General features: G+C 44.3%; 1 protein-coding gene across 1 annotated transcript in view; it reads right to left on the bottom strand.

Annotated features, from left to right (window-relative positions):
• Positions 1-25,276, bottom strand: part of LOC126470397 (elongation of very long chain fatty acids protein-like) — a 233,699-nt gene that overhangs the window by 143,745 nt on the left and 64,678 nt on the right. The window contains exon 2 of the mRNA XM_050098240.1: positions 1,049-1,124. Within this exon, the coding sequence (XP_049954197.1) occupies positions 1,049-1,112 (64 nt within the window). The 5' untranslated portion in view covers positions 1,113-1,124. The remainder of the gene's footprint in view (positions 1-1,048; positions 1,125-25,276) is intronic.

The following is a 25,276-nucleotide window of genomic DNA, read 5'->3' as shown; positions in this document are numbered from 1 at the left end:
CCAGGTCCACTGCTCTGAGAACTGCAATTTCCGCATTTGATATCTCAACACACAGACCAGTCACCGAACGGAATTTTCCAAGATGCATCGCCACTAATGGAAACTTAACTCTGTACATTAAAATTCTCGTTTTGCATAATCGAAAGAACACTTAGGGCTGCGTGTATCGTATTAAGTTCATCACTAACTATGCCGCTGAAATATTCATTCTGAAGGAGGAGATTAGCATGTTTGGCAGATAGTACGTCGGTTATGCCAGAGTGCCGCTTCGCAGTATAAGGAAAACTGAGACCGTGGAGAAACTACTGGGATCTTAACTTCATTGTAGTACGGGTAAATTATTTTTTGAAGATGAAAGTGTTGATAGAAAACAGTACTGTAACTTTTTCATTGCGTTCATCACTGCACGTCGATCCATCAGGAAGCTCGTAAATGAAAGAGGCCTATATTTATATTTCAGAAAATTTTCTTAAGTGACTAAAGATCTGAAAAATCTGAGTGTGGCTGCAGATATTCGAAATCGGAGCCTAATAAGAGAAACTTTAAAGGCGAGTTTATCAGATTTTAAAGTGCAGAGAAATTTCACTATCGGTAAAAACAATCAATGAACTCAAATTCTTGAAAGAAAGATGAAGACAAGTTTTAATAAACATTTCGGAAATTATTAGATCAGTTATCAAGTTACTGAAATTTGAAGCTTACATTGTTCTGCTCAACTGAGTCAAGTATTTTTTGTCAGAGTATTTATGGCCAAGTTTGTTGTGAAACGTCCGTGACTGACGTCAACTCAGTTAGCGAGGATGTAGGCGGAAAGAGTTCTAGCAGTCGGTGATAATGACTGACTGGCTATGGTTAAAATTTTGGGGGTTACCACGAAACGCCTTCACTCCTATCTGGGCAATGCGCATAGGCTGTCAACTGTAATGACATTTGGAACTGAAAATTGTGAAGTAGTTCAGCATTAGGTTGTCCTAATCACTGTCAACTAGGACCTGATGAAAGCGAACTGCTTACATCTGGACGATTATTCTGAACGTGAGACACTTACCGCTCCTGTTATCCATCAGGTCCCTGTAGAAGTTCACGAGGTCTGCCACCACTTGCAGCGTCATGGTGCCTGATATCTGTAACAGAATACAGTATTCTGTCAAAGTTTTGCTTTCAGATCATTGCACAAGCAATGCCACAAGTTTCTTTAGAAAAAAAAATACTGAAAGCTAGTGTAGCTGAACAAAACACGAGCTATGCGTATCTAGTTAGACTTAACACTTTAGCAGAATACTTAACATCTGTGATCAATGTCCTTTGTAATTGTTAGAGGATAAAATACCGACGTTTGGGAAAGTCTGCAGCGAAATCCGCATTTCTTGGCAGACTGATAAAACTCTTGCAGCCGGAATGTTAATAGGGGAGTTCATCTGCAAACGTCTAACGTTGATATGGTTATGTTTGCTTCTCGACTGTAACACGTATTCCCTCAAGACGATGTGGGTGACTCCGTGGGCTCAGGAACCATCACTGTTCACTGAAGTGGGAGTCCTGTGCCTTAGAGTCTCACCTGAAGAATGTGTGTGGGTTTTATACGTATCATCACTACGTGTGTATCAAACATTAGTACGCTGATTAATTTGCAATGCGTTATACTTTGAAACAATTTTAGTTTGCTTCCCTCCAGTTGACTTATTGGCTATATAGGCTACAAGCCAGCTTAAAAAGAGTGAAGTCCGTAAATTAGCAAGAGTCAGAATCATTCCATTTACTCAACTTTAAATTTTTAATTGTTCCTTTGTATCTGACAACGTTTTACCTGGAATGAGTACGGTGTCGCCACGATTATACACCCTAAGAAAGATTCGACTGAGAGTTGCGGAATACAGTCTAGAATGCAGACCAGTGTCGTCCCAGTGCATGGGCAGGAGTCTTTTAGCCTCTTTGCCGACTGTTTACACTTCTCACACTGCTGTTCGCGACTCATTGCGAACTGACCGAGTCATGGACAGCTTTGTTTGTAGAGCGCTGCTGCTATAAGCTTGTATGGCTGGAAGCGGTGGCGTGTTCGTGGAATCTTGGCACTTTTGTGACGCAGGAATAAGGAAATTAACTCCACGGTGGAACAAGTTCTGAAGTTTCGTTGGTTAAAATGAGGAAAAAATATCTACACGTGTTCCAGTACATGTTTCCCCCCACAACTGTGTTTTATTTCTATTTAAGATCTCATGGAAACATTTCTAGGTTATCCTAGCATAGTTTTAGGTATATAGCTGCAGCTTGCGGTTATGTGAAAGTAATTTTAACGAACGCCAGGCTATCAATTCTCAGAACAGATACTAAACTCGAGCTCCCAGTAAAAGAAACTGGCTATTTTGTGTAAGCGCTGTCTTATCTACGCCCATGGTAACCAGATCTACTTCATTTAGGGCACGACCTACTTCTACAGCTTACCTTTGCAGGGCAACCTGCTGTATAGGAAGCGTATAAATATGGTGAGCTCTGAAATTACGGGGAAGTAATTCAGACTTGTTCCTTTCGATTTTTCCAAAAATAATTTACTTTGTTTTAAGCTAATGGGACATTAATATAGTATGAAAGAAACACCCGTTACACAACCTGCCTAGTTACACACACTAGTTTTGTCAGTTGGAAGTTCAGAGCAATTGGAGGTTTAGATAAAGTGCTGCACCATTTACTATCCAAATTCAGATGTGAACCTGCTGCCGTCTCAGATGATTTGGTCGTGGACAAAGGTTGTGTGAGTAACAGTCACGAAATGGTTTTATTATCCTATCAGGTGTTTGAGGACGTGCATACTAATTCAACATATGGAGCATCCATAACTGTTTCGTTACTGCTGCTGCGTCAATACTCGCAGCTGTCATCCAGCAGAATGCTGTGGTAGTAGCAGTATTAGTAGTAGCGTTTGATTACTAGTGCATATCTTTTTAAAGGATTACACATGTAATGGTGGTATAGTTTACCAAAAGAAGAGAGATATTTACCTACTTGCAGGTCTCGTTTGAGAAGGATGGGGCAGGTTGTGATTTGTAGCTTCACAGTAGAAACATGAAGTAATGACGGGAACTATAGAAACTAATTACGTTCACACCGGATCCGAAAATTGTGATCCTGGTTGTGGAACGGCTCGCGTATTCACGCTGCCCTTCATCTGCGTCGCTGCTTTTCCTGTTTCTAGCGGCGAGAAGGCGATCGTATTACAACACACTGAACAGCTGCTTTAATATCTCGACCTTTTACTTTGAAAGTGACTAATATCCACTTTTTAAAAAACGACATATCCAGCAAATTTTACACGAGATTAATCACAAATTATGTGATCTCATTTGTTCAGAAACCTCTTTCGTCAAGGGTTACACAAAATCGAATTCACAGCTGTTCGTTGCGTCTGGCTGATAGGTGCTAGACCATACGTTAGTGCTTTACTAGTAGCACAATTTTTAGAATCGAGAGTTCATTCGTTATCAGCATATTTAACTTTTCTAAAATATGTACGAAAATGATTTAGCGAAATTGCCAATATTTTAATGACGATAAATTTGGGCACGTTCAGAATACGAAACAGGACTTGGCATTGTTAGCAGTACTGAAGTCCGTAAATGATACCATCAGTCTGAAGTGGCTGCCGAAAATTTCAAAGGCCATCCGCTTTCCTTTCTGGGTAGTTCTGTCTTTCTCCGTAGTGTACGGTCAGTTTGAGCGCTGGATACTGGTCATCCTATAAGACTGTCACTTAATGCGAGAGACAATCGCCCTGACATAGTTCAGTCGTACGGTGCCAGATGTATGGTTATTTTCCGGAGACATATTTATCAGAATTGCGTGTTTATTGTGAATTTTAGCGTTTAGTAAAAACTTTGTAGCTTAAGCAGCCGCCATTCAAAATAAGCTGACAGATTAGCCTCTGAAAATCTTATATGCGAGTTCCGTAATTCTTAATATGTTAGAATTTTTATATTTTAAAATGTTCAGCTCATTTGCTGCATAAATGTATTATAAAGAAAAACCATCAGCATACCTTCCGGTAAGGAATATTGTGGTCTTAGCCTAGAATTTTAGATAGCAAAAAATTAATTCATGCTTTAAAATTAACACTAATTTTCTTTCTTTCTTTAATTCTTGCTTCCTTCAAAAATACGGAAATAGCGTAGGAATAACCAAAATTTCATTTCTGGATTTTTGAGAAAAATTGTAAGTAACCCTTTGTGGGAACTATACTTTAGTATTACTTCTATTTTACCATGATTTGTGAGTGTTGCTCTGATGAAGTGGAAACTGTTTCAACTAGTCGGGTTCAGCAAACCAGGAAAAGGTTAAGAAAATGTTTTATAATTCAATAGCAAATTTTTTGAATCTGTAACTTAACTGATACTTGTGTCTGTAAAAGCTGCACGATTTCAAATTGAGGGTTAAGCTCCGTCACAGTCGGCAAGTCACATGTGTATATTAACAAAGCTCCAGTCTGCGTAGAAAACTGGGTTCAACAATGCGTGGCGAACAGGTTTACTATGGCGTTTTGTTGAGCCTTTGAAGCAGTTAAAGTCTTTCAATACAACAGAAAAATCGTGGCTCTACTAGCCCATCTTTAACGCTTTCAGCCACTTTACGAGCCTTTGTTTATCTCCTCTTATCATGGTTATGGTGATGTTGTTGTTGTGGTCTTCAGTCCTGAGACTGGTTTGATGCAGCTCTCCATGCTACCCTATCCTGTGCAAGCTTCTTCATCTCCCAGTACTTACTGCAACACACATCCTTCTGAATCTGCTTAGTGTATTCATCTCTTGGTCTCCCTCTACGATTTTTACCCTCCACGCTGCCCTCCAATGCTAAATTTGTTTCCCTCGATGCCTCAGAACATGTCCTACTAACCAGTCCCTTCTTTTTGCCAGGTTGTGCCACATACTCCTCCCCAATTCTATTCAATACTTCATCATTAGTTATGTGATCTACCCATCTAACTTCAGCATTCTTCTGTAGCACCACATTTCGAAAGCTTCTATTCTCTTCTTGTCCAAACTATTTATCGTCCATGTTTCACTTCCATACATGGCTACACTCCATACGAATACTTTCAGAAACGACTTCCTGACACTTAAATCAATACTGGATGTTAACAAATTTCTCTTCTTCAGAAACGCTTTCCTTGCCATTGCCAGTCTGTATTTTATATCTTCTCTACTTAGACCATCATCAGTTATTTTGCTCCCCAAATAGCAAAACTCCTTTACTACTTTAAATGTCTCATTTCCTAATCTAATTCCCTCAGCATCACCCGACTTACTTCGACCACATTCCATTATCCTCGTTTTGCTTTTGTTGATGTTCATCTTATATCCTCCTTTCAAGACACACTCCATTCCGTTCAACTGCTCTTCCAAGTCCTTTGCTGTCTCTGACAGAATTACAATGTCATCGGCGAACCTCAAAGTTTTTATTTCTTCTTCCAAATTTTTCTTTTGTTTCCTTTACTGCTTGCTCAATATACAGATTGAATAACATCGGAAAGAGGCTACAACCCTGTCTCACTCCCTTCCCAACCACTGCTTCCCTTGCATGCCCCTCGATTCGTATAACTGCCATCTGGTTTCTGTACAAATTGTAAATAGCCTTTCGCTCCCTGTATTTTACCCCTGCCATCTTTAGAATTTGAGAGTATTCCAGTCAACATTGTCGAAAGGTTTCTCTAAGTCTACAAATGCTAGAAACGTAGATTTGCTTTCCTTAATCTATTTTATAAGGTAAGTCGTAGGGTCAGTATTGCCTCACGTGTTCCAATATTTCTACGGAATCCAAACTGATCTTCCCCTAGGTCGGCTTCTACTAGTTTTTCCATTCGTCTGTAAAGAATTCCCGTTAGTATTTTGCAGCTGTGACTTATTAAACTGATAGTTCGGTAATTTTCACATCTGTCAACACCTGCTTTCTTTGGGATTGGAATTATTATATTCTTCTTGAAGTCTGAGGGTATTTCGCCTGTCTCATACATCTTGCTCACCAGATGGTAGAGTTTTGTCAGGACTGGCTCTCCCAAGGCCGTCAGTAGTTCTAATGGAATGTTGTCTACTCCCGGGGCCTTGTTTCGACTCATGTCTTTCAGTGCTCTGCCAAACTCTTCACGCAGTATCGTATCTCCACTTTCATCTTCATCTACAGCCTCATTTTCTAGTCTACCTGCCCGGCTAAGGGATCTGACATTCCACGCTCCGATCCGTAGAACGCCAGTTTTCTTTTTCTGATAACGACGTCCTCCTGAGTAGTCCCCGCCCGGAGATGCGAATGGGGGACTATTTTACCTCCGGAATATTTTACCCAAGAGGATGCCATCATCATTTATCCATACAGTAAAGCTGCATGCCCTCGGGAAAAATTACGGCCGCAGTTTCCCCTTGCTTTCAGCCGTTCGCAGTACCAGCAGAGCAAGGCCGTTTTGGTTAATGTTGCAAGGCTAGGTCAGTCAATTATCCAGACTGTTGCCCCTGCAACTACTGAAAAGGCTGCTGCCCCTCTTCAGGAACCACACGTGTGTCTGGCCTCTCAACAGATACCCCTACGTTGTGGTTGCACTTACGGTACGGCCATCTGTATCGCTGAAGCACGCAAGCCTCCCCACCAACGGCAATGTCCATGGTTCATGGGGAGGATGGTGACGTGCATTATCTAATTCACGCGCAATAATCTTAGGCGTAAATCTCAATCGCTCATTGGAATGCTGGACGACCACGGGTAGAGTTCTGCACCGATAAGAGCAATGCCATCCGCGACCGGAAGTCTTATTCGTAATCACAGACATTAAAATTTTTGCAAAGAACTTCAAGCCATCCCGTAACCCAGAACTCTAACAAGTCTTACGCCTGCTGCTGTCCGACCTCGTAATTTACGCCCACTAAAGCTACAACTTGGTCGTAATTACTGAAATAAATTTCGTGAAAGAATTTTGTAACATTTTCAACTCCGGGAAGTCAATGAAATCGTGTTACAAGCTGCCATTACGTCTTGGATGCTGTTAAATGCTAGTCATTATACACACACACACACACACACACACACACACACACACATCAAAACAAGTTTTGCATCACCTTGGTTCCGAGAGTTCCGGAACTTTTACAGAAAACTGGAAGCGAGATCAACGTAAACATCATTTCCGCCCTTTTATTGCTCATGAAAATCGCACAGTGGATGTTGTACCACCATACAGCGAGACCATCAGAGGTGGTTGTCCAGATTGCTGTACACACTGGTACTTCTGTTACCCAGTGGCGCGTCCTGTTGCATTCATGTATGCCTATATTCAACGTGAGATACTATCCAAAAGTTAATGAAGGCATCGTTGGTGCAACTGTCCCACTTCTCAATGGCGATTCGGCGCAGATCCCTCTGCGTAGTTGGGTCACGTCGTCCATAAACAGCCCTTTTCATTCTATCCGAGGCATGTCCGATGGGGTTCACGTTTGGAGAACATGCTGGCCATTCTAGTCGAGCGATATCGTTATCCTGAAGGAAGTCATTCACATGATGTGCACGATGGGGGCTCGAGTTGTCGTCCATGAAAACAAAAGTCTCGCCAATATGCTGCTGATATGGTTGCACTATCGGTCGGAGGATGGCATTCACGTATCGTACAGCCGTTACAGCGCCTTCCATGACCACCAGCGGCGTACGTCGTCCCCACATAATGCCATCCCAAAACAGCAGGGAACCTCCACCTTGCTCCACTCGTTGGACAGTGTGTCTAAGGCCTGATCGGGTTGCCTCCGAACACGTCTCCGATGATCGTCTAGTTGAAGGCATATGGGACACTCATCGGTGAAGAGAACGTAATGCCAATGCTGAGTGGTCCATTCAGCATGTTGTTGGGCCCATCTGTATCGCGCTGCTTGGTGTCGTGGTGGCAAAGATGGACGTCGGGAGTGAAGATGCGCATCATGCAGCCTATTGTGCACAGTTTGAGTCTTAACACGACGTCCTGTGGCTGCACGAAAAGCATTATTCAACAAGGAGGCGTTGTTGTCAGGGTTCCTCCGAGCCATAATCCGTAGGTAGCGGTCATCCACTGCAGTAGTATCCCTTGGGCGGCCTGAGCGAGGCATGTCATCTACAGCTCCTTTCTCTCTGTATCTCCTCCATGTCCGAACAACATCGCTTTGGTTCACTTCGAGACGCCTGGACACTTCCCTTGTTGAGAGCCCTTCCTGGCACTAAGTAACAATGCGGACGCGATGGAACCGCGGTACAGACCGTCTAGGCATGGTTGAACTATAGACAACACGAGCCGTGTACCTCCTTCCTGGTGGAATGACTGGAAGTGATCGGCTCTCGGACCCCCCTCTGTCTAATAGGCGCTGCTCATGCATGGTTGTTTACATCATTGGGCGGGTTCAGTGACATCTCTGAAGAGTCAAAGGGACTGTGTCTGTGACACAATATCCGGAGTCAACGTCTATCTTCAGGAGTTCTAGGAACCGGGATGATGCAAAACTTTTAATGTGTGTAGTGGGTTTAAGAAGTTTAATTCAGCACAACGTCAAATTATTTTAACTTGCTAATTTTCTGCAATTAATAAACGACGATCTATACTTTTAAATATATTTGAGAGAATCGTTATACAGATTCACTGATTTTATTCAAACATTTATGAGCATGTAACTCAAGTAGATGAAAATCGTAATACTGACACTGACCTTTAACCACAAAGTGTCATTTATCATTGAAATCCGCAGATACACCGTCATCGGCGTTAGCTGTTGTCCAGTAAGTAATCACTGGAGATGTCCATCGGGCCTTTCCTCTACGAACCATAGACATTACTGCGGTGAGGTGTCTTGCGCGCCTCGACGATACAGAAAACCGCAGCATGAGTGTAACAAAATCTGTGGGGTTATCTGGCGAAGCGAGATTAACATATGGTTCTTAAAGAAGGGCTGCAGATTTTTCAGTAGCTGTAGGGGCTACATCTACATCAGCGTCTTCATTCATACCGATCAAGCAATCGTATGGTGCGTGGCGGAGGGTAATTTGTGACTACTGCTGATTTCCTTTACTGTTACACCGTCAGACAGACCAAGGAGAAAACAGCTGTCTGTCTCCGTACGAGACCTACATTCTCTTATCTTACTTGCGTAGTCCTTAAGCGAAGTGTACGTTGGCAGCATTAGGATCGTTCTGTAGTCAGCTTCAAATGACACACTAAATTTTCTCAATAAGAGTTCCTCGAAATTGACGTCGCCTCCCGTCCACATGCTCCCATTTGAGTACCCTAAGCATCGACGTAATACTTGTGTGTTGATCGGAATTACCGTTAACAAATCTAGCAGCCAGCCTTCGAATTGCATCGATATCATCCTTTAAGCCATTGGTTCCCAATCAGTAGTCCAAACACCGCGAGCGGTCCGCAAGAGTCGAAATATGATCCGCGAAGGACTTAAAATTTCGAACGATTATTCGTTTGAAGTTAATAATCCCTTTTACGCGGGCGGTGTAGCGCTGCGCGGGCGGTGAGTGCCAACGTACGTGGGTGGCCGGGGTACGGAAAGTGATGGACGTCACAGCATGGGACGAGCCGGTCAATAATGAGCGTTCTTCTGCCTTGCTCAGGGGTCTCAGTGATTGCATTTGTCTGTTTAGTGGTTCTATGGTATCAGTAGTTTAACTGACTGTTGGTCCTTAACATGCTTATCAATTTATGGCGTACAAAAAAAAGTTCGAATTTTTCTATGTTAAATATCCTTTAATCAAAACTATTTTTTACAAAAGGGGAAATAGACGTGAGTATATCTATGTATGTTTGTGTTACAGGAAGTTCACAGCAGATAGGTGCATTTCGTTGAATACCTAATTGGAATATAACATTACATAATAATAATAATAATATCTAATTAAAATAAATGTAGAAGTATTTATTCATTATTATTTTATTGATTTTATTATGAAAATACATTATGTTTACCTTTTTGCTTGTTATGTTTCTATTGGACTGCATTTCTGTTTTATTTTCAGATATTAGTCCAAGAGAAAATTCGACATGAATTACATTAAATTCGGATTTACTTGGATGTAAAGTAACGGGGAATAAAACTTCAGTACGGTATACGCCTAACAATGATCGTGAACGATTCTTTGAAGCCATCGAAATTAAAACGCCGCTTATAAACGGTCCTTCCTAATTCCTCTGACCGACTACCAAAATTCTGCGAAGGAAAATTAGTGTGGTTCGAAAAAAATAAAATAAAATTCAGGCTTAGAGGTATGAGATTTGCATCCTCGGAGAAATAATCGATAGTCTAATTTGAGGTATCGAAATTGATAGCGCAATCAAAACAGTTTCTCACAACGGATGACACACACTTGAAACCTTGTTTAATGAAAGTTATTTTAGTTAAAATATCGCCATATTTAACTCTGCAGTGTGATGAATCGACAGACATTTCTAGTCTTTTGTTACTGGTGTTCATCAATTTTTTAGAGGACTAAAACATAAAGAGTGATTAATTTCGCGGCAACTGCAACTTATCGGCGTCATGAAAATAAGAACCGAATATTTCAAAAACCAGAGCAGTATGTCGGAAAATGCTTATCGGTTTCTGTACAGATGGTAGGCGCTCCAGCTATGTTAGGATCATGCTCAGGTCTAGTGACGTTAATAGAACAGAAGAATGCTTCGACATTAACAACGAATTGTATCATACATAGCCAGACGTTAACTTCCAAGTGTGTGTGTGTGTGTTGTGTGTGTGTGTGTGTGTGTGTGTGTGTGTGTGTGTGTGTGTTGGGGTTTATGGGCGCTCAACATCGAGGTCATCAGCGCCCTGACACACATTAAAAGGAACGAATGTGGAGAGACCTAATAAAACTGAAAAACACATTCAAAGAAAACAGGAAAAGAGGGAAATTACTACGTAAGAAAGTATAACCGAAGGTAAGGGAAAACATAGCAACAAGAATGACACAGGAATGTGTCATTGGCTGGCCACTTACAGAAAAAATGGGCGAGCTTGTCACACAGTGAGCAAATTAAAATCCGCTCCCTAAAATCTTTGTAAAAACATTTGACAAGGCACAGAACTCTAAAACTTTAACCACATTCGTCCGAGTGTTGCCTAAAAGAGTTGGCAGGTCCGCTGGCAAATCAGCCGAGGCCCGCTGGTCAGAAAATAAAACACAATCCAGTAAAATGTGGCTCACAGTGACCTGGACGCCGCAAGCACCACACAATGGAGGGTCTTCTCGCCGGAGCAGGAAGCCATGCGTCATAGGGCTGTGGCCTATTCGAAGCCGAGTGAGGAGAACCTCGTCCCGTCGATGGGGCTGAAAGGAAGTACACCACACACGCGTTGTGGGCTTGACTAGACGGAGCTTATTGTCAGGTACTTCCAGCCACTCATCCTCCCACCGACACATGACTCTGGAGCTCAACAGCGAGGTGAGTGCGTGCAACGGGATAGCACACTGAGATACGTGTGGATCAAGACACGCCTCCTTGGCTGCGAGATCTGCCCGTTCATTCCCAGCAATGCCGACATGCCCCGGAACCCAGCAGAAAGCTACAACCTTCCCTAGTCGCTGTAGTCGGAGGAGGGCATCCTGGATGGTCTGGACTACTTTATCCGCCGGATACAAACGGTGCAAGGATTGAAGGGCACTGAGTGAATCGGAACAGACAAGAAATTTAAGAGAGGAAGAAAGTCTCATCGGCTCCAGTGCCCGCAAGATCGCAGACAATTCTGCATCAAAGACAGTAAAAGTCGGAGGCAGGCGAACCTTGAGGACACGATCCGGAAAAACAACTGAGCAACCCACGGAATCCCCTTGTTTCGACCCATCCGTAAAAACAGCTACATAGTCGTGGTGCTCAGATAAAATAGCAGAAAATGCTGCATTAAAAACGGTGGCAGGAGTGCAATCGCTCTTGAACTGCAATAAATCTAAAATCACACGTGGCCTCTTCAGTAACCAGGGTGGCAGGCGGTTAAAACCCAGGATTTGGGGTTGTACAGACTCCACACCGAGGGACTCAAGCACACGGTGCACTCTGATCCCAAACGGCAACGTAGCCCGGGGACGGCGGGAAAAAAGGCGATCCAGAGGTGGATGGACAACAAGATGGTGAGCAGGCGAGCTGGGAGCTGCAAGAAACTTACAAGCTTGGCGCACCAGCAGGAGCTGCCGCCGGATGGTAAGTGGCGGTTCGCCAGCCTCAGCACAGAGGCTGGGTACGGGACTGGTCCGATAAGCACCCGTAGCCAGTCGAATCCCAGCATGGTGAACAGCGTCAAGGATCCGCAAATAAGACGGCCTCGCTGACCCATATACTGTGCAGCCATAGTCCAGCCGTGAGCGCACGAAAGCTCGATAAAACTGAAGGAGACGCGCCCTGTCCGCTCCCCAAGACCTGTGGCTGAGGCACTTGAGGATGTTCAGTGCCTTCAGCGTTCTGGCTTTCAAGTCACGTAGGTGTGGCAACCATGACAACCTGGAGTCAAAAATTAGGCCTAGAAACCGCACTGTGTCTCCAAACTGTAGGACAGTATCCCCCATATGCAAGGCAGGCAACGTAAAAAGACGACGAGAACGATTAAAATGAACACAAACACACTTATCGGCAGAAAACCTAAAACCCGTCTTTGCAGCCCACTCCTCTAACCGCCGCACCGTTAGTTGCAATTGACGGCTCGCGGATGCAACACTAGAGGAGGAACAGAAAACAGCAAAGTCGTCCACAAACAAGGAGCACTGTACAGGACTCCGCACTGTAGACGTTATACTGTTGATGGCTATGGCAAAGAGGGTAACGCTTAAAACACTGCCCTGGGGGACACCGTTCTCTTGCTCAAAGCGATCAGACAGTGTGTTACCAACGCGGGTCCGAAAAAACCGCTGAGACAGGAAAGACCGAATGAAAATAGGGAGGCGGCCACGAAAGCCCCATTGATGCAGTTGTGCAAGAATACAGTGTCTCCAAGTAGTATCATATGCCTTACTGATATCAAAGAAGATACCGATACAGTGATGCTGACGGAGGAAAGCCTGCTGAATAGCCGCCTCGAGGAGGGTCAGGTTGTCGACTGTGGATCGAAATTTTCGGAATCCACACTGAAAGCGGCTAAGGAGCTGTCTGGTCTCTAGCAGCCAGACCAGACGACGGTTAACCATCCGTTCCAGGGTCTTTCCGACACAGCTTGTCAAGGCGATACTACGATAACTACTGGGACATGTGCGGTCCTTTCCTGGTTTGAGGAGAGGGATGAGGATTGCCTCCCTCCACGAGGTTGGGAACACTCCCGTGTGCCATATGAGATTAAAACATTCAAGGAGGATTTCCTTTGACGCCGCTGGAAGATGTCTAAGCATGGAGTACCGGATGCGGTCGTAACCTGGTGCAGTGTCAGAAGTCTCAGTAAGAGCCGACTCAAGTTCCCACATGGAGAAAGGGGAGTTGTAGGCCTCAGAACCGTTCGACCGAAAGTTCAAATTCGCTCTTTCGACAGTCGCACGGTAGCGACGAAACGCTGGATCCTGGGTTGCAGTGGCAGTACTTTGTGCAAAATGCTCTGCCAGCGACTGAGCTATGGCGCTGGGTGTCGTTTGGAGGCATCCCTGGTTCAGGACTGCAGCTATTGGTAAACGGCTGCGTTTACCGGAAATCCTCCGGATGGCTTCCCATACCTTTGTGGAACAAGTGGAACGGTTGATGGAGTCCAGAAACTCCTGCCATGACCTTTTCTTGCTCTCTTTAATGACACGGCGTGCCCTGGCTCTCGCGATACGAAAGGCGGTAAGATTGACCGTTGTTGGGCGGCATTTAAATCGGCGAAGAGCCGCACGCCTGTCACGGATGGCTGAACGGCACTCTTCTGTCCACCAAGGCACAAGGCGCCGCTTAAGAGTGCCAGAAGACTGTGGTATGGACAGGTCAGCAGCATGGTGGATCACAAGCGTGATGTGATCCACCCATTCCTGTACGCTGGTGTGGCGGTCAAAGACAGCCAACCGAGTGAACAGTGGCCAGTTAGCCCTGCCAATCATCCACGATGGTGGCCGCTGCTCCAGCAATACACCATCCAGGAGATGAATGCGGATAGGGAAGTGATCGCTGGAATGTAGGTCGTCAATGACCTCCCAGTGAACGGAGTCAGTGAGGGTTGGAGAGCAGAAAGATAGGTCAATGGCTGAGAATGACCCCGTAGCACTAGAGAAATGAGTCGGAGTACCTGTGTTGAGGATGCACAACACTTGAGATGTTAGGAGGCCCTCCAAAATTCGACCTCGAGCGCAAAGAGAAGTGGAGCCCCACAGGACATGATGGGCATTGAAGTCTCCCAGGAGGAGAAATGGGCGGGGGAGTTGGTCGATAAGGTTTGTGAGAGCCTCTAAGTTCACTGCATCCAGAGGGGGTAAATAAAGGGAGCAAACGGTAAGCCTCCGACCGGAATAAATTGCAACTGCAACTGCTTGCAGGTCAGTATCCAGGGGGAGAGCAGAGGAGTGGTGGTCATTATCGACAAACACGGCGACTCCGCCTTTGGCCCTGTCTCCAGTCAGGTCATCTTTGCGATACAACCTATAGCCCCTGAGTACAGGAGCATCAGATTGTTTGAGATGTGTTTCCTGTAAACACAAGCACAGGGGGCGTTGCTGTGCTAGGAGGTGCAGTTCCTCCACATGTGCCCGGAATCCATTCATGTTCCACTGAATAATGGGAGCCATCTATCAGGGCGGGAGTACCTTCAGTCGCACTTTCTGTCGGGGAGGAGAGCCCACAACAGGTGGAGGCTCAGTTTTGGGGCGAGACGATTGCCCCAGTCTGACATCTACCTCCATCGCCTCAGAAGAGGAGTCGAGAGAGACGTCAGAGAGAATGACATCCACATCAGCAGACTGTAGAACTTCAGTCTCCTTTAGTGGGCGAGTCTTCACCTTTGTCTTTGGCTTCGATTTTCTGGCCTGAGGTGGCATTGGAGCCAAAACCTCAGAAGCAGTAGGGGGTGTACCAGCACTAGGCAGTACACAAGACTGGACCCGGGAAGGGGCAGGAAGTTCCATGATGTCAGCTACCACAGCCTGGTCAGAGGGCCGGGAGGGAGCAGCAGGCTTCACAGGAACGGCAGCAGCACATGTACACTGACAAACGCAGGTGCTAGTGCTGACAGTAGCAACCTCCGTTTGGGTAGCGGCATCGGTTTTCAAGACAGGCTGTTTCAGAACGGAAGAAAAGGAGGCAGCGAACGTGGGCGGCTGCATGGACTTGTAGATTTTCTTTGCCTCACCATACGGGATGCGTTTAGTGGTTTTAAGTTCCTGGATCTTCCGTTCCTCAAGGAAAACTCTGCATTCCCTACTCCACACAGGGTGATCCCCAGAGCAGTTCACACACTTGGGAGGAGAGGAGCAATCAACTCCCTCATGAGCGGCTTTACCACATTTCCCACAAGTGGCTGCCCCTTTACAGCCGAGAGTAGTGTGGCCAAAGTGTTGGCATTTAAAACACCGCATGGGGTTGGGGTAATAAGGCCGTACACTGAGATGTAGGAAACCTGCCTTCACATGCTCTGGCAATTTGGTGCTGTTAAATGTAAGAATAAATGAGTCAGTTTTTATGAGAGCACCATCCACCCGTTTCATAACGTGTTGCACGTCCACAATGCCTTCCCGGGACCATTCAGACTTCAGTTCGTCTTGGGGAATGTCGACGAGATCTCTGCAAGTCACAACACCCTTGCTGTAGTTCAAGGTGTTGTGATAGTCAGTCTCTATCGCAAACTCCCCAAGAAAGTGTGCCTTCTGAAGGTTCTGGACTTGCTGGAAGCTAGATGTTTCAACCAGCAAGGTGCCATTGCGCAGGCGCTTTACAGACTTTAACGTGCCAGCAATACCCTCTAAGCCCTTCTGTATGTAAAATGGCGAAACCTTTTCAAAACTCCCATCTTTTCTTTTAATTATGAGAAACACATTCTGAGAAGCAGAATGCGTTCTGTTACTAGTAACTGAATTAGGAGGACTGGCTACACGAGCCCTCTTGTTAGATTGGGTGTTAGAACCTACCAGCGGCCCACCCTTCCCGCTGGGAGGAAAAGAAAAGTTCGAGGGTTCCATCTCGATCCCACGAGCAGCTAGGGAACTAAAGGTCCGCTCAGACAGAGCCCCGCATGCCTGAGTAAGCCCTATACAACTGGGGTGTGGCAGGTGCCCCAGAGGTTGCCCGCTTGCGACTGTTCCACCTCAACAGCCATGCATCTCATAGGCGCGGAGCACACCGGAAGATTGAGGGGTTTTTTATAGAGGTTTGTTCCATCCTCGCGATCCAGGCGGCCAAGCCAAGATCCCCATTCCCCGAGACACACAACATTCCACCGCCGCGCCGCACGGTGGTCGCTGAAGTGTACTCAGAGCTTACGGTGACGGGGGACAGGTGGCGCTTACCAGTCCCCAGCTCAGGAACCCCGGGGTCGCCAAGCCCGTACCCAGCAAATGAATGCTGAGCCCCTGGGGGCGTTAACTTCCAAGACTCTTCCTTAATGTCTTAGTAGTACAATGCAATTGATCATAAATGTGATACATATCAAAAGCAGTACCTTAAATAGGCTGTCGAAAGGTAACATGCTATTAAGATAATACGATTTCAGAGGAGAGGTTGAGTTGTTTATACGTGGAAAAAAAAAAATTTAAGTCTTACTATGGCAGCATTCTGAGCTGACATCTCATACGTTTAGCTTTTCTTGTGGATATTTTTACACACTAAGTTGAATTTGCAGTTGGAAGATTCCAGAACCATATTTATAAGCTATTTCAGATATATTTATCTTTGAAGATAAACTTCTTGCCGGCCACGGTGGCCGAGCGGTTTTAGGCGCTGCAGTCCGTAACCGCGCGACTGCTACGGTCGCAGGTTCGAATCCTGCCTCGGGCATGGATGTGTGTGTGTTGTCCTTAGGTTAGTTAGGCTTAAGTAGTTCTAAGTTCTAGGGGACTGATGACCTCAGATGTTAAGTCCCATAGTGCTCAGAACCATTTGAACCATTTTTTTGATGAACTTCTTGAGTCTATTTGCCAACTTCAATTATGGATAGGCAAAATAGGTGAAAAGAATTCTTGTCTGTTCATGACATTAAACGCACTTCACGATGAAAAATATGAAACTATTAAAACAGAAAACATTAAGAGCGATCTGCAAATACTGAATGATGAATTCAATCATTACTTCCGAGAATATAGCAAAACACATGCTAAAGTTAACCAAAAACAGATTCACAACCCTTCTGGCACTTTTATTTGAGAGATTACAAAAGAAATTCAGAAAGATCTTACTTTACTCCAGAATTGTAGGAACTGTATCAGATTCTCTTAAGCAGTTTTCGTGCAAAAAGGCAATTTCACACAATAAAATTCGAGAAATTTCCTCGCACTCTCTTATGCCTTACTGCACAGCTTATTTAAGCGAACAAGGGTTTTTCTGCTTTTATGGTAATTAAAACCATGTCCAGCAATCGACTGAAAGAAGGGGAAGACGTGGGTATAGCTTTGAGCTAATTAGTCCAAGGTTTACCGAACTGCTACAAAGGATGCAAGCTCAAAAATAATTTGTGCAAACCGAATTTAATTTTTGTTTAAAATTTTGAGTTCTATTATAACAGTAGAAGTAAAGCCGTTTTCTTTTGAGTTTAACGTACGTGTTAGAAGTTTAGATTATTGTTTACCTTAGACTGAGTATTTTTCTTCAGCTTTGTGGTCCCCGCTACCAACAAAGTAGTCTGAGTGGTCCATGGACTAAGAAAGGTTAGGAACCACTGCCTTAATCCGACCTGGTGGGGATCCCAAACACTCTAGCAGTACTCACGAACGGGTCGTGGTAACGTTTTATATGCGGTGTCCTTTACAAGTGAACCATACTTCCCTAAAACTCTGCAAATAAACCGAGAGAGACTATAGCCTTCCCCAACACAATCCTTGTGTGATCGTTCCATTTCAAATCACTTTCCAACTTTAAGCCTAGACATTTAACCAACGTTAATGTGTCAAGCAGCACACTAGTGATGCTGTATTACAATATTACGGGACTGTTTTTCCTATTCATCTACATTCGCTTGCAGTTATCTACGTTTAGATCAAGTTTCCACTCATCACACCACACACAGATCTCGTATCTTCCTACAGTCACTTAAAGACGACACCTTCCCGTCCACAACAGCATCCTTAACAAACTGCCGCACATTGCTGTTCCCCCTGTCCTCCTCATTATATAACGGTGCTATCCCGATTCCCTGGGACATTCATAAGGATACCTTTACATCTGATCAGCACTAGCTATTGAGGCAAACATACTGGTTCTGTTACTTAAGTCTTGAGCCACTCACATTTATGGGAACTTGTCCCGTATGCTCATACCTTCGTGAACAGTCCGCAGCGTGGCACCGTGTCCAACGCCTTTCGGAAATCTGGGAATGTGAAATTCGCTTGTTGCCTTCATCCATGGATCTCAGTATCTCATGTGAGAAAAGGGCAATCTGAGTTTCGCACGAGCGATGCTTTCTAAAACCGTGATGATTTGTGGACGTAACCTTTTTCCGTCTCAAGGATGATTGCTTGATCCGGCGTTTAACATTTGCCAACAATACCATGACAAGAGGATGTTAAAGCCTTTATACACTGAGGTGATTAAAGTATGGGATACCTCCTCGTATCTTGTCGGACTTTTTTTTGCCCAGCGTACTACAACAACTATGTGACGTGGACTGAACAACTCGTTCGAAGTCCCCTGCAGAAATAATGAGCCTCGCTGTCTTTTCGATGGGTTTCATGTCCGGCGAACTGGGTGGCCATACCATTCTCTCGAACTGTCCACAACGTTCTTCCAAACCAATCGCGAAGAATTGTGGCTAGGTGGCACGGAGTATCGTTTTTGGGGAAAATGAAGTCCATGAATGGCTGCAAATGGTCTTCAGTTATCCGAACGTAACCATTTCCAGTAACTGATCAGTTCAGTTTGACCAGAGGACCCAATCCATTGCAGGTAAACGCAGTCCAAACCATCAGCTTGCACAGTACCTTGTTGAGAACTTGGGTCCATGGCTTCGTGGGCTGTGCGCCACACTAACTCTATAATCGGCTGTTATCAACAGAAATCGTGACTCATCTGACCAGGCAACGGTTTTCCAGTCGTCGAGGATCCAGCCGATATAGTCACGACCCAGTAGAGACACTGCAGGCGACGTCGTGCTGTTAGCAAAGGCACTCGCGTCAGTCGTCTGCTGCCAGTTCATTAATGCCAAATTTCCCCGCAATGTCAGAACGGATACGTTCGTCATACAAATTGATTTCTGTGGTTATTTCACGCAGTGTTGCTTGTCTGGTAGCACTGACAACTCTACGCAAACGCCGTTGCTCTCTGTCGTTAAATGAAGGCCGTCAGCCACTGCGTTGACTGTGGTGAGAGGTAATGCCCGAAATTTGATATTCTCGGCACTCTTGATACTGTAGATCTCTGAATATTGAACTCCCTAACGATTTCCGAAATGGAATGTCACATGCATCTAGCTCCAGCTACCATACCGCGTTCAAAGTCTTAGTTCCCTGTGTGCTGTCATAATCACATTGGAAACTTGTTCACAAATTCCAGCTCCGCCAATGAACTGGCGTTTTATACCTTGTGTACATGTTGCTACCGTTATCTGTCTATGCGCATATCACTATCCCGTGATTCGTCACCTCAGTGTATTTCCAGAGGACATTCAGCTATACTGTATTGGCGTAATGATGCGTTTAGAGACCTGCGTCAAACCAAACGTCAGACAGAAGACAACTAGTTTGCGGATTCTGGCATCGGCGTAACCTGCACGTGCTGGCGGCAGGTGATGGCGCGGTCGGCGACCTCGCCGGCATTACATGCCTAGACGCGCGCCGCCGCTTTCCTGCTTCCTGCTTCCCGCAGCCTCGCTGCCTTGAGACTACTCGCCAATGTCGCCGCTACGACGACCGCTGCCTACGCAAAGATCGCAGCATCACGTTCTCTCACGTGCAGCTCCTTCGGGCTGAAATGACAAAATTTCTCGAGCAGTACTTCCGCTGCCTCTGGCAGCATTCGAGCTCGAGGAGCTCATCGTTACAACGTATAATCCATTTCGATTTTTGTTTTTATTAAACTTTTTTCTGCATGCAGTATATTGTCAAGATGTTGCCGCGAATATGTTTCATCTGTAACTCAGGGTGCAATATATAGCGAGAAATGACAGGTAAACGTGGAGGAAAGTTGGATAAATTTTAAGTTTTTGAGATTTCTTTTCTTATAGCCTAAATAGTATGTTACAAAATTATTTAAACACTGCCATCCTGAACATCAGGTTATTTTTCTTCGTATCTAATTAATTAATGGAAATTATGAGAAAAATGAATCCACTAAATTTTCTGAACATCTGCAAGTGGTACAAATAAGGAAACTGGTTTTGTAATTTGCACCAGAATGTCCATAAATTGTACCATTATTACAAACTATGTCGCAGAACTTTAAGATAACCCTAGTCTGAGGTGGTTTCCAAATTTTTGCAGATACTGCAACTTAACCGTCGCTCCTGGCCCTCTCAAGTGTAAAATAATCTAATATAACTGGAACTGAAGTACTAGATAGAACGAAGTGTGGCCCAGTAGACTCGCGGTAGTTCACAAAACCTTAGGTCTGAGATTCAATCAGCAGTTGGCTTTAGGATTTTTTCTGTCATAGCTTCTTTCATTTCTGCAATGATCTTGACTATGAAACATGCTAAAGTGCACTGTGATTACGTGTGTACTATAAACTGTAGCTCCCTCAGGGCTGGCTGGTAAAGCGCTTCGGAGATCGGAGGAAGATAAGGGTGTATATATACCACCTAAGTATGACCACGTCCAGTCCAGTACTGCGATGTTTAAACGATTTTCGTATCAAGAATAGAGTTTCTTTACTTTCAAGTATATTGGAGGATATGAAGGTTGGAGACTGTGTCGAAATGGATGTCAGACCGCCTATCTGCAAGGTGTTGCTCACCACGGCACCAACGACGCCTGTCGCATGGGTTCTGAGGCTATCCTCATTTCGTACAGATGGCTGCAGGAGATTGTTAAGACTGCTCGCCTCGCGAGCAAGCAAAGCTCGCAATTTGCAGCATTGTTCCCAGAGTTGATCTTGATCCTTTGGTTTGGAGCCGAGTGCAGCGTCTCAACGAAAGGCTTCGTCGACTGACTGTCTTGGCTGCAGATTGCTAGATCTGCGTTATCGTGTGGGGATTTGTAGAGCTCGCCTTGATAGGTCAGAGTGCATTACACAAGGGAAGCAGCTATTCGGATAGAGTACTTGCGGAGTGCACATGAGGGTTTTTTAGGTGCTCTAATGAACACTTGCCAGTCGATATGCAGCAAGGGAAGCCAAAAGACTGTCGGAAAGACCGATTAGAGACCATAGGAGTTGACAAAAATATTGTCTCTAGTGAGATCAAAGTTGATTCACAGTGAAGTTATCTGGTCGCGTATAACAGGTGTAACTGAAACCAAGTTAATTATTGGATGTTTTTACTTGCCATCTGTTTCTGCTATGACAGGCCTAGAGTCATTCAAAGATACTCTAGGGTGAATAGCACGCAAATATCCAGATCATGGAATACTAGTTAGAAGCAACTTTAACTTGCCACATATAGGCTGGGAGATCTATGGATTCATTGCAGGGAGTACAGACAGTCATGCGAAATTCTTTTGGACGAGTTCTCTGAGAGCTGTCTTTAACAGATACCCTGGCAGCCCACACGCAATGCAAGTATCTTAGATCTTTTGGCTACAGATAGGCCGTACCTTTTCGGCAATGTCAATATAGAAATGGGGATTAGCGATCATGGTGTTATAGCAACTATGATTACCAACGTTAATAAATCAGTCAAGAAGGCTCGGAGAGTGTTTATGCTAAACAGAGCAATAAGCAGTTATTAGTATCTCGCCTCGTGATGACTGTGTGTTGTGTGATGTCCTTAGGTTAGTTAGGTTTAAGTAGTTCTAAGTTCTGGGGGACTGATGACCATAGATGTTAAGTCCCATAGTGCTCAGAGACATTCGAACCATTTTATTAGTATCTCTGACAGTGAATTAGCATCAGTTCCAGTAATATGGATGTAGTGGAATTATGGGCGAAGTTTAAGTAGATTATACATGTGGTCTGGAGAGTTGTGCGCCTGGTAAGTGGATAAACGATGGAAAAGCCCCACCGTGGTTTTATAACTAAATTCGTCGGAGGCTAAGGAAGCAGAGGCTGTTGCACGCACGGTTGAAAAGGGAACGCATAAATAATGAGTGAAGGTTAGTAGACATTCGGGCGTCTGCTAAAAGATCTATGCGCGAAGAATAGCACTACTACCAACATCACGCCTTAGAAAAAGATCTGGCAGATAAACCTAGGAAATTCTGGTCCTATGTAATACCGGTAAGCGGGTCTAAGGCTACCATCCAATCCCCTGTTGATCAGTTTGGCGTGGTGGTAGAAGGTACCAAAACGAAAGTCGAAGTTTTAAATTTCACGTCAAGAAATCGTTCATACTGGAGAATCATACAAACGTTCAGTCATTTGACCATCGGACAGACTGCCATGTAGACGAAATAGTGGTAAGCATCCCTGACACAGATAAACAACTGGCGGATTCGAGAATAAATAGGTCATCAGGTCCAGATGGAATCCAGTTCGGTTTCACAAAGAATACTCTACGTCACTAGCCCCTTATCTAGGTTGCATTTATCGTGAATCTCTCATCCAGCACAAAATCCCAAACGACTGGAAAAAAAAGCGCAGATGACTCCAGTGTGTAAGAGTAAAAGAACGGATCCGCAAAATTACAGATTAATATCCTTAACTTCTGTTTACTGCAGAATCCTTTAACATATTCCGACTTTGAATATAATAAATTTTCTTCAGACAGAGCAGCTTATGTCCACGAATCAGCCTAGTTTCAGAAAGCATCGCTCGAGCGAAACTCACCTTGCCCTTTTCTTACATGATACTGCGAACTATGAGTCAAGGGCAACAGGTAGATTCCGTATTACTAGATTTCCGGAAAGTATTTGACACGGTGCACCATTGCAGGCTGTTAACGAAGGTACGAGCATATGGAATAAGTTCACAGGTATATGAGTCGCTCGAAGAACGCAGTATGTTGTCGTAGACGGCAAATATTCATTAGAGAAAAGGGCATCGTCAGGAGTGTCCCAGGGAAGTGTGATAGAAGCGCTGATTCGGTGGACAGGGTTGGCAGCAATCTGCGGTAGCTTGCTGATGATGGCGGCGTGGTATACAGGGATATGTCGAAGATAAGTGACTGTTGAAAACACAAGACGACAGACAAAATTTTCAGCTGGTGTGATGAATGGCAGCTAGCTCTAAATGCGGAAAATTGTAAGTCAATGCGAATGGGTAGGAATATAAAACCTGCATTGTTCTGACACAGTATTACTAGTGACCTGCCTGACACAGTGAAGTCGCTTAAATATCAAGCGTAACGTTGCAAAGCGATACGATATTGAAGGAGCATGTGAGAACTATGGTAGGGAAGACGAGTGGTCGACTTCGGTTTATTGGGAGAATTTTAGGGAAGAGTGGTTCACCTGTAAAGGAGACCGCACACAGGACGCTGGTGTGACCTATTCTTGAGTACTGCTGCAGTGATTGGGATCCGTACCAGGTCACATTGAAACAATTCAGAAGCGGGCCGCTAGATTTGTTACCAGTAGGACCGAACAATAATTAGGTGTTACGGAGAGGCTTCGGGAACTCAAATGGGAATCGCTGGACAGGAGACGTCGTTTTCGAAAAACACTATAGAGAAAGTTTAGAGAACCGGCATTTGAATGTGATTGCTGCCATCATACATTGCTATTAAGGAACGCAAAGAGACGATTCGAGAAATTAGGGCTCATACGGAGGTATATAGATATTAGTCTTTCGCTCGCTCTATCTGGGATTGGAACAGGAAAGGAAATGACTTAGTGGTACTGGGTACCCTCCGCCATGCACCGCACGGTATCTTGCGGACTATCTACGGAACTGGGGTGCTACGAATGAAATATTTTACAAGCAGTAAGTGTTAATTCGCATGTGGCGTGTTTACTCGATAATGAAGAAAGGCAATTTTTAATGTAGTAACTTTATTAAATCTAATAGCTTCATGTCTGCAGACTTTGGACTATGTTGTGAATTCATCTTACTACAAACCTATTATCCTTGCTGCGTAATATTATGTATATAGTAGTTTAATGATATTATAAACTGGAGCATTTTGGGCTTTATTTATTCAGTTATTCATTAGAAAATTATAAATTTTCGCTACTGTATCTCACATCCGAATGCTGCACCGAATACGGGACGCTGCGAAACACGATCCCAAAATAAGTCTCGCTCGTTCTCATAGATGAGAGCCCAACGAGATTGTTAGTTTGTTAAATGAAATCTGAGAATCCTAGGATTGTGCGTTCAAAGTCCGTACTCCAACTTGGATGAAACTTTTTTCCCTACGTAAAGTGTGTTTTCTCACAAACAAATCAGTAATTTAACATTGTGTGAAGTTCTCTTGTATTCCTTGTGCGTGGGCAGATTTTTGTAATTTTTCGGTAGTGGAGCACGCCGCTGGACCAGTTCCCCTGAGAAATTAAAGGATACGTGTGAAACGTCCTGCAAATCTGGAGAACTCTCCTCTCACTGTTGTCAGTCATTTGGACCAAATCCTGTAAGACTTGCGACCAGGAAAGTAAATTTTTCTGATAGTGGGTTCGTGGTGCGGGCAGACAGTATGGTCTACGACAACTTTAATCCGCAAACAGTCCATCAACGTATGGGCTACCGCTGTACTGCACACCTACTTCCCACCTGTGCGACATTTTCCTCATCGCTAAATAAATTTTTTCGCCAGAATGATGAAGTGAAATCGTTGACTAAATAAAAACGCAGAACTCCAATTGCTAAATTTCGAAGGAACGTAGCTGCTAATAATGTCAAAATGTTGACTATTTTGTGGAAAAATACACTTTACACAAAGAAAAAAGTTACAGCCATGTGAGGATGCTCACTAAATTTAAGAGAACGAATGCAGCACAGGACATTCTCAAAAGTCTAGGTCGCCTCACCAGTCACTTTTAGTCAATATTACGAATAAACTTTTCACGTGTTCTCTCAAAAACTACGATGAACTAATATCTAAAAAAGCTGTGTTTTACGCAAAATTGAGTTGCTAACAGTTACAAAACATAAAATAACAGTAATCAGCTCCTCCTTGAG

The sequence above is a fragment of the Schistocerca serialis genome, chromosome 3 (assembly GCF_023864345.2).
Source record: "Schistocerca serialis cubense isolate TAMUIC-IGC-003099 chromosome 3, iqSchSeri2.2, whole genome shotgun sequence".
Classification (NCBI taxonomy): Eukaryota; Metazoa; Arthropoda; class Insecta; order Orthoptera; family Acrididae; genus Schistocerca; species Schistocerca serialis.
Note: the sequence above shows the minus strand (reverse complement) of the source record. Positions and strands in the feature narration are given on the sequence as shown.